At 53.7% G+C, this 15,027-nt stretch overlaps 1 protein-coding gene across 3 annotated transcripts in view; it reads right to left on the bottom strand.

The window, feature by feature from the left end:
- The window catches only part of DNMT3A (DNA methyltransferase 3 alpha), a 96,911-nt gene that overhangs the window by 61,113 nt on the left and 20,771 nt on the right, over positions 1 to 15,027 (bottom strand). For 2 of the 3 annotated variants that reach the window (XM_079110127.1, XM_079110126.1), the window contains exon 2: positions 9,005 to 9,252. In XM_079110127.1, coding sequence (XP_078966253.1) covers positions 9,005 to 9,067 — 63 coding nt within the window. In that variant the 5' untranslated portion in view covers positions 9,068 to 9,252. Of the gene's footprint in view, positions 1 to 9,004; positions 9,253 to 9,736; positions 10,571 to 15,027 lie in introns of those variants that run through there. The other variant, XM_079110128.1, reaches the window with a different exon arrangement.

Genomic DNA, 15,027 nt, shown 5'->3' with positions numbered 1-15,027 from the left:
TAATACTGCAAAATAGGAGAATCTGATCCACAGCGACTTGAGCAGCTGGAGAGCAGCCAACACATTTAGCGGGAACAGATTTGGGCCCAGGTTGGTTTCCTCGTCTGTCAAGTAAGGGACTGAATTAGCCCTTCCAGCAGCAGTGGAGGGGGAGGAGGTAGAGATAGGTGGGCCGGGATTCCTGCTCTGCTCTCTACTTACTCGTCACTTCAAGCTCCTTCATCTCTCTGCACCTTACTTTCCTCACCCCTAAAATGGGCATAATGATACTTCACAGCAGTGGTATCAGAATGAGCTGAGGTAATAAATCAAAAACTGGCAGATGACAGTCACTCAGAGTTGCTCACTTCCTCCCGGCTCCACACGTCTGACTAGAACATTTCACACAAGCATAGCACTCCCACCCTCCTCCCAGGTCCCCTTCCCTGCCTCTTGCTAATCCCTGCTAGCCGCCCTCCATGTGCAGCTATCACTCAAGACTCAGACAGGGCCCAGCATCTGGCTGGTGCCTACGTGATAAGGTATGCAGCGCACTGGGGCTCCTGATCTTTCCAAAATGCAAGGCTGATTATGTCACTCAACACAGCTTAAACCCTCCCCAAGGGGGACCCCAGTGCCTGTGAGATCAAGCCCACTCCTCAGCCCTTAAGCAGGAAGATCCCCAGGATGGCTGGATCACCTGGGTCTCCTCTCCAATGGGGGCCCAACAGACTGCGGCAGGTGCAAAAGCAGCTGCTCCCCTGGCCCGTGGGGAGACTGTTTCCTCTGCTACCTTCCCCCCCGCCGGGCTTTCCAGCTTCCTGTCCCTTCTCCTGGACCCCCTCCCCATCCCCTAGCTAGACTGACTTGATAAACCGCTCCTCCTCTAGCACCACTATCCAGCATGCCCTCTCAGCATTGTGCTGGCCAGGCCACGCTCCTGGACAGAGATGACAGGTCTTCACACTGGCGTCCACACTGCATAGTCTGATGCACCCAGCATGAGACAGACAGTCCAAAACATTTGATGAGTGGCTGCCCCACAGTAGGTGCTCAATAAATAACAGTCTATACACACAGATGAGGAATGCCAGGTACACAAACCCAAGCAAACGCGGCGTGACTGAGGCACCCGTGCTACTCAGATCTTGACATTTCCAGAATCAGAAAACAGGAGGACTAAAATGTACTTCCTAGGCTTCAACACAATTGTCACTTTACATTTATGTAATTCTTTATGGCTTTCAAAGCACCTTCACATTTGGGTGCCTGTTCGATGAGGTGGTTCCCATCAGCCTCTCTCTAAACTTCTGAGGCTATGATCTGACCTACATTTCAGTGCAGCTCACTGGATGGATTATTTTAAGCCACATACAACTTCTCACTCTGATGAGCTGGGTTATGATGATAATAATCTCACATTCATATAGTACAGGGTAATTAACAACGCATTTCCACGTATGTTATTTCATTTTATTCTTATGCTTTACAGAAAGCAGAGCTAGTGTTAGGTTTTTTCCATTACATAAATGGGAAATGAAGCCCAAAGAGGTTATCTAACTCTTAGAGATCAGAGAACTAGGGAGGCCTTCAGAACCAAAATTTCAATCTTTTGAGGTCTAGGCCTTGAAAACTGCAAGACATGTCACTATTACCTACCGTGCCATGTTACACATGCTTACACGGAAGACACAAATCCATAGGGTGGGGGCAGCACCAGTCCCCTCCCCCAAGAGCTATAAGTCCCCCAAGATCTTTGCCCAGAGACAGAGAGACATGTGTGCTCCCTTCAATATTTAAACCGGATGCTACCGACCCGGCATCCATTGAGCAGATGTCTCAAGTTGGTGTTTGAGTCAAGGAGATGAACTTGCAGGATCTAGTCAGCCGCTTGCCCAGGGCCCCCTGGGACAAGAAGCATGTACAGCCTCTGCCAGCTGGCTGGCTGGCCTCCCAGGGACTGTCTGTGGTTGTGGAATTCAGTGAAACAAATTGGCTTCTGCAGTGCAGAGCCCTGGGCTGCCTGAGCACCAAGTTGCAGGAGTCAACCCCGTGGGATCATGGACCCACATAAAGCACGTGGGACATGGGCACACACTCATATACAGACGTGCCCAGGCCCGCCCTACAAGGCGGCTCTGGCTAGAGAGACCAAGGGCAGAGACTGCAGTGGGTGAATCAGGAGTCGCTAGAAAAAGCTCACAGTGGCAGCCCTCTAAACCCCCGCTTTACCTGACCTCAGTCACCTCCCAAAGGTCATCAGGCCTTCATTTCAACCACTCAATAACATTCAGCAAACATGCCAAGGGTGGTGGCCCACAGTGCAATGCCAGCTACTCGGGAGTCTGAGGCAGGAGGGTCACAAGCATAAGGCCAGCCTCAGCAATTAAAAAAGGCCCAGAGTGCAGCTCACTCATAGAACGTACCTGCCTAGCATGCATGCACAACCCCCTGGGTTCAGTTCCCAGCACAACAAAAACATGAAGTGATGATGATGATGATAATATTAAAAAATAAACAAAATTCAGCAAACATTCATTGGTTATTATAACTACTGATGAACACTATCCCTTTGGCCCAAAGGCCACAGTCCTGGAGGGCAGGGGCCATGTCTTAGTAGCCCCGTTGAGTCCCTCATAGCTTCTGAGTACCTGCATACACAGGTGCCTCATAAATGCTAAATGGTTAAAAATGGTCACGTCTGCTGACTTCTGTAGGTCACCCCACCTCCCTCCACAAGCTGCCTCCCTGCTTGGGGGTGGGGGTCCTCACATTATTCTGGAAAGAAAACAAACAGAGTGGGCAAGACCTCACCCCCACCAAGAGGCCAGACACAGGGGTGTGCTCAAAAAAATAGATTGAGCGCTTACTGTATACTGGATACAAAGGTAAGCAAACAGGGAGAACTCAGGGAGAGACAACACATAAACAAGACCAGCTGAGCCATGCTGAGGGCCAGCGCAGAGCGTGCCCACTGTTCGCTGGTAGCCGACTCTGTGGGCACCCAGCCCACTCCCGTCCACTCCTTCAACAGCCCACCCAGACTGTGCGAGACTCACTCTAAAACTACTTCGTAGCCATGAGACACTTGCCATGAGCCTCGGTTGTTCACCTGTAAAGTGGGATAATGACAGCAGGTGCCTCCTGAGTTACTGTGAACATTAAATGAGTTAATTGCTATGCAAAGGAGACTCCTTTATAAGCCCTTCCACATGGTGCACGGGGTGACTACAGGAACATCCCCAAGCGCCTGTGGCTCTGAGGAGGCAGTTAGAGGGCAGGATCAGGCCTCCCAGGCCCAGCCCAATTGCCAGAAAGCAGGGACCATTCTCTGATGGTCCAGGGACACCTTCTCCAGCTGGGTTCCCCACTTGCCCTCCAGCCTTTCCCACCGTGGCCCTAGGGGACCCACCTTCTCAGCAGGACATGCTCTGACCTTAGCCTGCACATTAAGAGAAGGAGCGAACCAAGTGACCATGGACAGCCATGGCGCCTCACCTGGACCCACAGTTCCTGCCATCAGGAGGTGGGTCTCACTGCCTCTTGCCTTGGTTTTGCTTCTGTTCAATGGGCAGAAGGACCTCAGTCCTTTTGTACCTGTAGACTTAGAAAGAGGAGCTTCCCTCCACATGCAGGGCTCACAGGGGACTCCAAACCCGCCCCAGTCCCACGCCTACTGGTCCTTGCGCTTCCCCACACCTCTGCAATGCATGGGGCTGCAGCAGGCCCACACCACAAAGGGGTAGGTAGGCAGATGGACAAATGGACAGATAAGGTGAAAGTTATCCCACATAAAGCATAAGGCTAACGTAATACATACCCGGCCCTTGTGCTAGATGCTCACAGGCCCCATCTACTTGAACACCTCAGGCCAATGAGGCGCCATCTCCCTGTCTGGTGCTCACATTGCTGAGTCATGCAGCTGAGCCCAGATTCAAACAGGTCTGTCTCCAAGCCCCGCTGACCCGCCCAAGACCACACTGACTGCAAGGCTAACTGAAGGTGACTTTCAATAAGGTCTGCCTCAAGAGACGTTTAGATGATCTGAAGCCCAAAACTTAGGTCCTGGGCAGGTCACATGTGGTCAGTTACATCACAGACCTGTTGAATGTACTTGAGCATCTAATAACTCCACCGAGTAAAAATGTGCACATCATTATCCATGTGCTGTGTTCCTGAAGGGGAAAGTGGCTTTTTCTATTTAAATGTCCCCAGGGGCGCTGCTTTCTCCCCCCAGTACTGCAGTCCCCAGGGCCTTGCACATTCCAGGCAAGCCATGGAGTTACATCCCCAGTTGTTGTTTTAAATTCTGAGAGGCTGGCCTGGAACTTTCCACCCTCCTACCTCAACCTCCTGAGTAGGTGAAATTACAGGTGTGCACAACTGCACCCGGCAGGGGGAAGCTTTATAAAAGGCTCTAGTGACTAGCCAGCCCTAGGTGACTATGCAAGGGCATCTGAATGCAATAAGGGCAGATCCTGCCCCAGAAGATTGCTTTCCTGCAGACCTGTGGACCTGCAAGAACCACCGAGATTGGAGCTGGTGGAAACCCCACCCAGGGATGCCCTTGAGCTTGGGTACCAGGGCAAGGAAGTGCTCAGGGCCCAAGGGAAATCAATACTTGCCAGGCCTCTGGGCTGGACTTTGAGGGGGCAGGGAAGGAAGGAGCTCCAGCCCAGGCTTCATGTACACGTGCCATGTGTACAGACACAAACACACACCCCTGCTGCCCTTCTTTTCCAGCAGGAGAGGGCACGCGGGTGTGTAAGGCAGGTGAGCGCCCGCCCTCTGTGGCATGGCCTGGCTGTCTTTGTATCTTCCTACCCCCTGTCCTTTGCAAGACCCTCCACGAGTGCTAATCAGTCTGCCCAACACATCTGTGGAGCCTACTATGCGCTAGGTACCCGGAAAGGGACCTAAGTCTGAAGAAAGAAAGAAGGAGGGAGGAAAAGAGAAGCCCTATGTCCAGAGAGGAAGGGAGGGAGGAACCATAGAAGTGCTGTATCTGCTGCAGGGTCTTCAGTGAAAAGAAGCTATGGGGAGCACCCCCGGGCCATCATGCACGTGAGCCTGGGTATGTAAGCGCCTGCTGCAGGTGAAGTGCCCTCACGTCCCCCCCAGGGCAAGGGTATGCTGCGCAAAGATAGGCTTCTCTGAACACTCTGACTTTCAGTCTAAACAAACACCCTTGAACCTGCAGCAAGAAATACCCAAGCAGGGCTATAGTGCGTCATGGCTGGGAGGCGGCCAGAAGAACACAGAAGCCCACAGCACAGGCTGCTGGGTTCCCACCCCTGGACCACCACCTGTTTGACTTTAGTCAAGTGACTTAACCTCTCTGAGACTCAGTTCATAAGAAAGAATAATGAAAATAATAGTGCCCACCTTATTGGGCAATTATAAGAATTAAGTAAGAAAATGTGTATACAGAGTACCCAGTAGACAGTGCTCAATGCATCTTGGCCATTGTTTCTGAGGCTAGAGGAAAGAAGAGGGCATTAAGACCAGGGAGACAGCCTGAGGACTGAACTACTGGCCAGCTCCAATGCCTGTATGGGGATCTGAGGAGGTCCTTGGAATGTTCTATGGGCCCCTGTCCTGCTTCATCTGCTCCTTGCCTTCTCTTCCATGCAGGGCTGGCCCTCTAACTCCAGATCCCCTCTAAGCTATTGGCCTCCCTACTTCTCGCCTCCTGGCACGTTCCCCTCAAGGCCAGACTCTTCCCTCTGCTGTGGTCACCTTGACGGTGTGTCCACGTCAGCTCCTCATCCCACCTTCCTGACCTGGGCCCTGGGATGACTCTCCTGTGGACGGGTTTTATCCACTCTCATTTTTCTTTCCACCCTATCCATAAAACACTTCCTGAGCACAGCTCCGGGCTACCACAGGCCTTGGAGACTCATACAGAAGAGAGGGCTGAGACCCCCCGCCCAGGGGCACCGGACATCACCCACACCAGTCTTTTTCAACTGTGAGTGGCCACAGAATCCCTGGGAGGCTGCTTCAAGCCTGGACTGCCACAGGTCCTGACTCAGTGGGCCGGGGGTGGGACCTGAGCTGTGCTTTGTCACCTTCCCAGGTGATGCTGGTGTGGCTGGTTTGGGGGTCAGGTTTTGAGAACTGCTGGTCCACTGTCAGCTGTAATCCAGGGCAGTCAACATCAGGAAAAGGCCCACCAGGCAGTGGGGACAGCCCAAAGGCCCGGCAGCCCAGGAGGTACTCAAGTGGTGTCTGGAGATGGAGCTGGGACTAGGCCAGAAGGGCAGGTGGAGCTGGGCAGTGAAGGGGCCAGTGGGCAGCCACACCCCTTCCCCGGCTCCTTGGTGCCAGGTGCCCTACAACCTTACCAGGCTCCTTGGGCTGAGACTAAGCCTGTGCCTCCCCTCCTCAGCACCCTGCCCCAGGGCTGGCTTTTATAGACTGCTGTGGCAGCTGTCCGTGTCTCTATCCGCCCTCCCCAGGCAGCTCCCTGGTGCTGCTGGAGCCAGCCCAGAGGTGCCATGGAGGTATGCCAGGTGAGCCAGCATGTGCGTTGTGGGCGTGGGTGGTGGGGAGGAGGCCCGGCAGTGCCCGGCGCTTGTCTATCCAGATCGCTGCCATCTTTTGGCATAACCACCTGCTTGCCGCATGTGAGTGCGCCTGCTCTATCAGCACCAGCATCTGGGCTGGGTGTGTGTTTGTTGCCACTGGAGCCAGAGCAGTTACTATGGGTAGATAATAATAGCAATCGTGATCCTTCATAATTGGGCCAGACTTGGCTGTCTGCAGGGCACTTCCATGCCCATGACCTCATCTGACTTCCACAACCGCCCTGTAAGACGGGCGAGGCTAGAGTTACTATCCCCATTTTCCAGCTGAGCAAACACAAGCCCACATGGCCTGAAGTCACTTCTCCAGTAAGTGGCAGACTCGGGATTGGGCAGGGGACTTTGACTCCTAGGGCAGTACTCCTTTCTCTGGCCGTAACTGTCACAATACAGAGTTGACCTGCTGCTGTCTGAAGAGAGGGTGGAGGAGAGCTGTATGGCCAGTCACAGGAGGAGTCTGTCCACCTGTGGGGGACAGTGGGCCAGTACTGCAAGAGCACTGATGTGGAGGTGTGCTATCATCTGTCAGGGGATGGGACTCGGGGTAGGGGGAGGTTCAGAGCCACCCAATCCACTAGGGAAATGAAGCTAGACCCCAGGAGGGGACGGAATCATGTAGAGCCATAGCCAGCCCCCAGCAGAGGTGGCCTCAGGTCCCTGGCTTCATGGCTACAAGCTCCAGATGTCTGTGCTGAGTCCTGAGCAGGAACACCCTGGGGAGCCAGGTCAGTGGCACTTGCCTATAATCAGTGACTCAGAGACTGAGGCAGGAGGATTTCAAGTTCCAGGCCAGCCTGGGAACTTAGCAAGACCCTGTCTCAAAAAATAAAAAGGGCTGGGGATGCAGTTCAGTGCTAGAGCACCCCTGGGTTCAACCAAGAAAAGAAAAGGAGAGGTGCCCCCAAAGGCCTGTGGGACCACCTGGACCACCAGTCCTTTGCTCATGGGATTAGAAAGAAGGGAAAGGACCTGTAACCCCCAGAGCCCTGCCCAGGGGCCACAGCACACACTGACCCCCAGCTGCCTCTGCCTGACTGGGCACACAGCCCTGGGCCTCAGCAGGGCTCCAGGCGGGGAAGGCAGCTCCCGAGCTTTGTGTGCATACCTGGCTGCATGTGCACACGTGTGTGTGTCCACAGCAGGACCTATGCAGGCAGCCACGGAAGGGCTCAGATCTGGGAGGCAGGAGACCAGACTTCCACATGGACCCACCGCTGACTAGCCAGGCTCAACATCCCCATCTGTAAACCAGGGATATCTGTCATGCCCTGCTAGTTTCAAGGGTTGTCCCTAAGGACAAATGCAACAATGGATGGAAACCACCCAAAACCCAGAAACACACTCTAAGAATGAGCGAGTCCAGGAAGGAGGTGCGCATGCGAGGGAGACTAGAGCGAGTGGCACATGAGGCAGCCAGCAGAGCTGCCATCCTGGGGCAGTGCCCAGACTGCCTGCTCAGGGGCCCCAGACCTGGTGCCAGGGGTCCACCCTTGTTCCAGAAGAACAAACTGCTGCCCCCAAGACCCCACCAAGCATCACAACCCCTCACAGCAACTCAGGGAAAGGGGAGCGGGCAGAGGGAACTGTGGAGACAGGCCAGGAAGGGCCACCATGGCTCCCTTGGAGGGTGACCATGGAGTTTACCATCCCGCTGACAGAGGGAAAATAGGGTCCCAGTGTTGGAGGCAGAAGTTGTTTTTCCTATGGGTGGTCAGAGCTTAGGAGGTCCCAGGGTGGCCTATGAATTCTGATGAAAGCCCCTTCAACTGATTCAGGCCAAACCTGGAGTTCAGTAGAAAAATGACAAGATTTCCCCTCATGGGACTCTGAGCACACAGGGGCCACCAGCTCCATGGCCAGAAACTACATCAGGATCATTCAGTGACGCTTACCCAAAGCCCAGGCAGGTGAGGAGTCGCCACCTCTAAGGGTGCTGCTCTCTCTGGCCTCTGAGTACATGAACACAGCAGCGTGCCTATGTGGGCAATGGCCTCGTGTTTACAGAGCCCTGGGAAGTCACTGAACACCCCGGAAACAGAGGCAGCTAAAACAGAGAGGTGTGGTGACTCACCTGAGGACTCACAGCAGTAAGAGGCAGATCCAAAAAGGAATGAGGCTATGGGACTCCCTACAGGACTGACCCCTCACCACCGCCAGCACTGGGGTTTGAGTCAGTGCTCAAACACCTCGGGGGTTAAGAGCTGGGGCCCTGGAACCAGGCTGTTGGGTCCAAATTCCTGTTCCACCTCCAGACTTCACCTCTCTAAGCCTCCTCATCACCAAAATAGGGACGTCAAGGGTCCCCACCACCCTGTTGAGAAGAACTGAGGGATCCATGTGACAGCACAGGAGCAGCGCTCAGCAGGCCGAGTTGTCACTATGTGGGGGCAGGGTCCCCAGGCACCACTAACCCTAACCCTAAAGAGCCAGTTGCTCACCTTCCGATCTTCCTCCCGCTCCTGAGCGGAGCTGCTGGTGTCCCCAGGGCCGCTGGAGGGCATCGCGGGCAGCTGGGTGGTGGGAGGCAGGCTGGGGCTGCGCGGGGCTGGGGGACTGCCGGGCTTCGGGGAAGGAATTATCGTGGTCTTTGTGAGCAAGAGTTAAAACTTCACATAGATCCCAGCGCCAGCCTCTGGTAGGATGCGGCCTCAGTCGGTGTGTGGGTTTGGGCCTCCGGTGCCTCCACCTGTGGGGAAAGAGAGCGTCAGCAGGGTGGCGCACCAGCCACCCTCCCACCTGAGCCCCAGGGCCAGCCTGGCCTGTGAGGCCCTCACCCTGCGCTCCTCCCGGCCTCACCAGCACCACCCGCAGCGGGGAAACCGAGGCAGACCCCGCCGCTAGCGCTGGCAGCCTCCTCGGGCACCCCCACCTGGAGAGGCCTCTAGAGCCTCCAGGCTGCTGTGGCTGTGGGTGCCACTTCTGGGACTTCCAGCAGCCTCCGGCCTCCTCCCTTCTCTTCTCTCACATCCGTTCTTCCCTTTGAAAGCTTCCCGCACCCCCTCCCACTCCAACCAGCCCCTGGGAAACCCCAGCCTCCCCCAAGGCCCCGGCCCCGCTGCATTTTCCTTCTAATCTGTCCTCACCCGACCCCCCCACCCCCACCCCCACACGGCGCCTGCCACGTGGAGGAAGTGAGCGGCAGTCACAGGATGTAGTGAAATGAATGTCACCTCACTTCGGGGCTAGCGCCTGGGCCGAGAAAGCCGGGCCGAGCCCAGGCGCAGGCAGGCGGGGTGGCTGGCTGTCTAGGGGCTGCCCCGGGGGGCGAGGCCGCCCCGACGGAGGCTGCGGGCTGCTCGCTGGCCGCCCAGGGACAGGCCCCATCTGCCTGCAGAACCGGTGGGCTCGAGCGAGCCTCGCGGATGAGTTTTAGGGGCTTTTCTTCCTCCCCGTTCCAGGTGTGGGCCTCAAGCCAGTGAGACAACAAAGCCCGGGGCCGCAGGCCACAGCTGGGCTGCGGGGGGCTGTGGAGAGGCCCAGGTCTCGGCTCCCACCGCGGGAGCCAGCGCCGGGCCCCTGCCTCGAGTGCGTGCCCGCGGGAGGGGACTGGCAACAGCAGGAAGGTGGGAGGCAGGCTGGATCGGGGCCACCCACACCCTTCCCCTTCCAGTTCCCGTTCTGCTTCCCAGCTCTCCTCCTCCCGGGCTTTTCCTCCCATCCCCCTCCAGCCAGGGCTCCCTGGAAAACCAGGAGCCGGAGACAGCACAGGCCGGGCTCTCCCTTGGGCCCAGCTTCTTGGGGGCGGGGGCGGAAGCCTTGGAGGTGGGCGCCTGGTCCAGCTCTGCACCGGCAGCAGTGTGAGCCAGGGGCAGGTGGGAGGAATCTTTCCGGGGCCAGGACGGGTTACAAACCCAGAGTGGCTGGAAAGACCCCGGCCCGCAGCTGAGCCCCCAGGAGGCCGCAGGTGCAAGGCATCTTATCTTCCGCGGGGGTGGGCTGCCCCATCCCTGAGAAGGTGGATGGCAACCGTTCATGGCCCCACGTCAGATCCTGCGCTAAGCGCAGACGGCACTTTCCTAGTTTATGCTGAATCTGAGGCTCAACACAGGGAGGGCTAGACTGAGGCTTGAGCCAGATCTCTTAACTCCCATGTTCTGAGGGGCAGGATTCTCTAGGAAGCTACACCCCCTAACTCACACCACCCCACAGAAGCAACTGCAGAGCCCAGCAGAGAACTGGTCCATCCCAGAGCACCCCAAGTTTCCAGCCATTATCAGTAATTGATTAGTCCCCAAGCAGTCATCTCCAATCACCCAACGTCTCAACCTTCAAAAGGGGGCAGAGTCTGATTGGAAGGAACATTTGGCCCAGAGCCAGCAGATCAGAGTCCAGGTTCTGCCTGGGCTCCTCTGGCTCTCAGTTCTTCATCAGTAAGACGGGGAGCTGGACTGGCTGACCTCCAGGACCCTAGCCCTGACTGGCCACTCTGGAGGCCCCACGGGCAACAAGAAGCTCAGGTGTGTGGCAGGCAAGGTAGGGCACTTTGGGGAACCCCAAAATGGAGATGGGAGACCCTGGCACAAAGTAAACAATAGGAGTTAGTCTCAACACGGGGTGGGGGGGCCCTTTCAGAGAACCTCTGTCCCCAGTGGCAAAGAAGAACACAGATGGGAAAGCAGAAGACCACAGAGCATTGACCCTGAGGGGAGACACCCCGGAAGGGAAGGAGATATTCCTTCCTCTTCATCTTCTTCCACCCAAGTCCCTGACACCTGAGCCGCATAAACTGTCCTCACAGAAAATGCAGTGTGAGTGTGTCCATCTTAGGTCCCTTTGTGTTGCTCAATGGACCAACCATGATGGTAAGTGGCTCTCAAAATCAGCCATCATGTGGCCAGGCCAGGTATGCACTGCACAATCAAGGAGCCCCTGGGTGGCCCAGGTCCCAGGCCTTGGGCACTCCTGAATACCTTCTTCTCCCAGGCAGCCTGGCTGTGGAGAGCTCCTGGGCCACTGTCCCAGCCCAGCAGCATGGGTCCCCCATCATGGCCCTGCTGCTCCCAGCACCAGAGCATGCGCCTCACCCAGGCTAAGGCTGCACCACAAAACCACCACCACAAAGAAGTCCTTCCCAAGAGCCCTACCACCATCGCCAGCAGCTTTTACTTTCTCTCTGATACTTTCCATGTCCACAGTGACCCTATTAATGTTTATGACATGACTTAAAAGATGTTTAGGGCTGGGGTTGTGGCTCAGTGGTAGCCTAGCACATGTGGGGCACTGGGTTCGATACTCAACACCACATATAAGTAAATAAAATAAAGGTCCATTAACATCTTAAAAAAAAATTAAAACAAAAAAAAAAAAAGGTGTAAAGAATCCCATTATGAAAACATCTCAGCATCACCACTGACAGTCACCGCTTCAGTTACAGAGCTGCTTTGCCAAAAGATCCGGGATCTTGAAGGTAACACTTTGCCTCCTTCTTCCATCCAACCTAGTGGAAGTTTTTTTAAGAAGACGTAAAATCACAAGATTGGACTGAAAGAGAGAAGAGACACTACTAACAAAATTTTGGGATCTGGAATGAGACCTGAGACAGAGGGATTTGAAGCAGAAGTGTGAAAGCCAATTTACAACAGAGTCCTCAACAGACCTTGACGTGTTCACATCAGGTACTCTGGGCCTAGGGTGAAGGGGATGCGTGTGTGAAAATAAAGCTGGACAAAAGAAATAAAGTCCCTCCCCTTTCCCACCCCCAGAAGTCTGAAGGTCTGGAAGGTGTAAAATAGGGGGCCTGGCACAGACAGGTGACCGGCAGAATGGATAGCAAAGGTGGTATATGAAGACAAAGAAAAGAAGGTTAATGGAAATGCTGATGTGGGATCCCTCTGGCTATTCCCAGGCCGCGCTGGGAGCAGTGGGAGACTGACTCTGACCTTCTTCTCCAGAGAATCTCAACTGTCCAAGAGAAAAGGCCTAAGGTGCCAACACTGACACCAGTATCAAAATGGGTTCCAAACGCCTTGTTCAGGTCGACCAATGTGGATTTCAAAGACACGTCCCACCAACAAGCTGAGAGTGCACAATCAGCTTTTTTAGTTCCCTATTCTTAACCCAGAAAAGACAACCAAGGACTACCAGTCATTCAAGGGAAGTGGAAGATAGAGATCAGAACAAATAAACCAAGACTAAGCCCAAATCAAACACAACAATAACCAAAACGGCTTGGAGAAAACAGACTTTATGCACAGAGAAGATACTACATCCATGAAACAAGAATGGGATGCTACTAAAAAAGAATAGTCAGAGGACAAAAAAAGAACCCCTAGAAATAAAAATCATACTAATAGAAATGTAAAACTCAAAAGAAGACTGGAAATAGAACTACCATATGATCCAGCAATTCTACTACTGGGTGTATAGCCAAAGAAAATGAAATCAGTATGTCAAAGATACATTTGCACTCTTGTGTTTATTGCAGCACTATTCATAATAGCCAAGATATAGAATCAACCTAGGTGTCTACCAATGGATGATTACACAATGTAGGTACACAATGGAATAGTATTTGATCATAGAAAGAACAAAAATCCTTGGGCTGGGGAGATAGCTCAGTTGGTAGAGTGCTTGCCTTGGAAGCATAAGGCCCTGGGTTCAATCCCCAGCACCGCAAAAAAAAAAAAAAAAAGAAAGAACAAAATCCTGTCATTTGTAGCAACATGGGAGAAACTAGGGGACATTATGTTAAGTGATATAAGCCAGGCAAGGGAAGACAAACACCACATTTTCATTTATATGTAAACGCTAAAAATGTTGCTTTCATAGAAGCAGAGAGTAGACAGTTGGGTGCCTGTAATCCCAACTACTTGGGAGGCTGAGGCAGGAGGATCACAATTTTGAGGCCAGCCTGGGCAACTTGGTGAGAAATTTTTCACATCTGAATAACAGGAGTTACAGAAAGAAAGAAGAGTGGGGAGAGAATTACCGACGAAATCATTGTAAAGAACTTCCCCAAACTGAGATGCGAGTTGCTCGACTGAAAAGCCTAACTGTCCAGCACACAGATGAACACAGCCCCACACCAAGGGCGCCACTGCAAGATTTCAGAACACTGAGACAAAGAGAAGAGCACACCCGTCTCCAGAGAAGGAGCGGAAAGTGACAGAAAATGGGTCCAGAATTAGAATGGCCTCAGACTGCTCAACAGCAATCTTGAAAGCTAGATGATAAAGACCCTCCCCTCAAAATTCTTAAAGATGAACCGAACCTTAATTCTCCAGTTAAATTATCCTGACAAATTTTCTTTAAGTGCAAGTGGACATTTTTCAGACACACCAGGTCTCATGCCCTTCTCTCTGGAAGCCCAGGGAGATGCCCTCTGAGCCGTAGGAGACACCGCACAGGGGAGAAGGAAGGTCATCCCCAGAGGAAGGTGAAGAGGCTGCCTGGCAACCACCTGGCATGAGCAGTAGATGGTGCCATTCCTACCCGAGCGAGGTGACCAGTCTGAGGCCTGTCAGGTGCTGCCACCACCATGCCCTCTGCTACGAAACCTGGCAAGCCACAGGGACAGCTCACAGCTTTACTCTGTGATCTGAACCCGGGAACATAACAGGCTTGGATATTCACCCATCTCTGCCCTGAAACGTGCTCTGAATAAGGGGGCAAGCCAAGCAATAGACACCACGCCAGGAATCAGGGTCTCCAACCAGAAGGTGAAGGGGATCGCCAGGTGACCACAAAGAGAAGTCACAGAATGTCAGCTACAATGTGGCCTGTGCCCAGAGCAGCTGGCCAGAGTGAAAGAAAGCGGAAAACTCAAAAGCTAGAACTGAAGCATTTTCTTACCTGTGGAAAGCCAGACTGACGGCTCTTAGGTGTGGGAGGATTAGCAACAGGTACAAAGAAAACAAGGCAGGTGAACAAACAAGGTAATAATTAACTTCAGGGGGAAAAAAGCAACGCAATGATGGAAACCACTGGAGTAACCAGAAGGCTCTGCTGTGAACAGTGGTTGTGCTAATGTGATAGTGAAAACACTGCACGGATACAACCATGTATGTGCACGTGTGTGTGTGTACACACATACATACATGTTGCATGTGCCCCCAAATCAGTGGCTTAAAAGGACAGAGTTGATTGTCTGCAATCACTGCTGTCTCCAGTCGTCCTCAGCGGTTCTCCCAGCTGGGTGAACGGCAGGGTGTTCTCCTCTGGAGGCTCTAGAAGAACCCATTTTCCTGCCTTTCCCAGCTGCTGCCTCTGCTCTTTGACTTATGCATGGCCCCTTCCATCTCCAAAATCACTCTCCTTTCATGTCACTCGGCCTCTGCTTCTGTCACTTCTTTTCGACTATCTTTCATTTTTTGCTTTATTTTTGGAACTGGGGATTTAACCCAGGGGCAACTACCCACTGCACCACATTCCCAGTCCTTTTTGTGTTTTGATCTTGAGTCAGGGTCTTGTTAAGTTGCTGAGGCTGGTTTTGACCTTGTGGTCCTCCTGCCTCAGCGTTCAG

Source organism: Sciurus vulgaris (genome assembly GCF_902686455.1).
Source record: "Sciurus vulgaris genome assembly, chromosome: 14".
Taxonomy (NCBI): Eukaryota; Metazoa; Chordata; class Mammalia; order Rodentia; family Sciuridae; genus Sciurus; species Sciurus vulgaris.
Note: the sequence above shows the minus strand (reverse complement) of the source record. Positions and strands in the feature narration are given on the sequence as shown.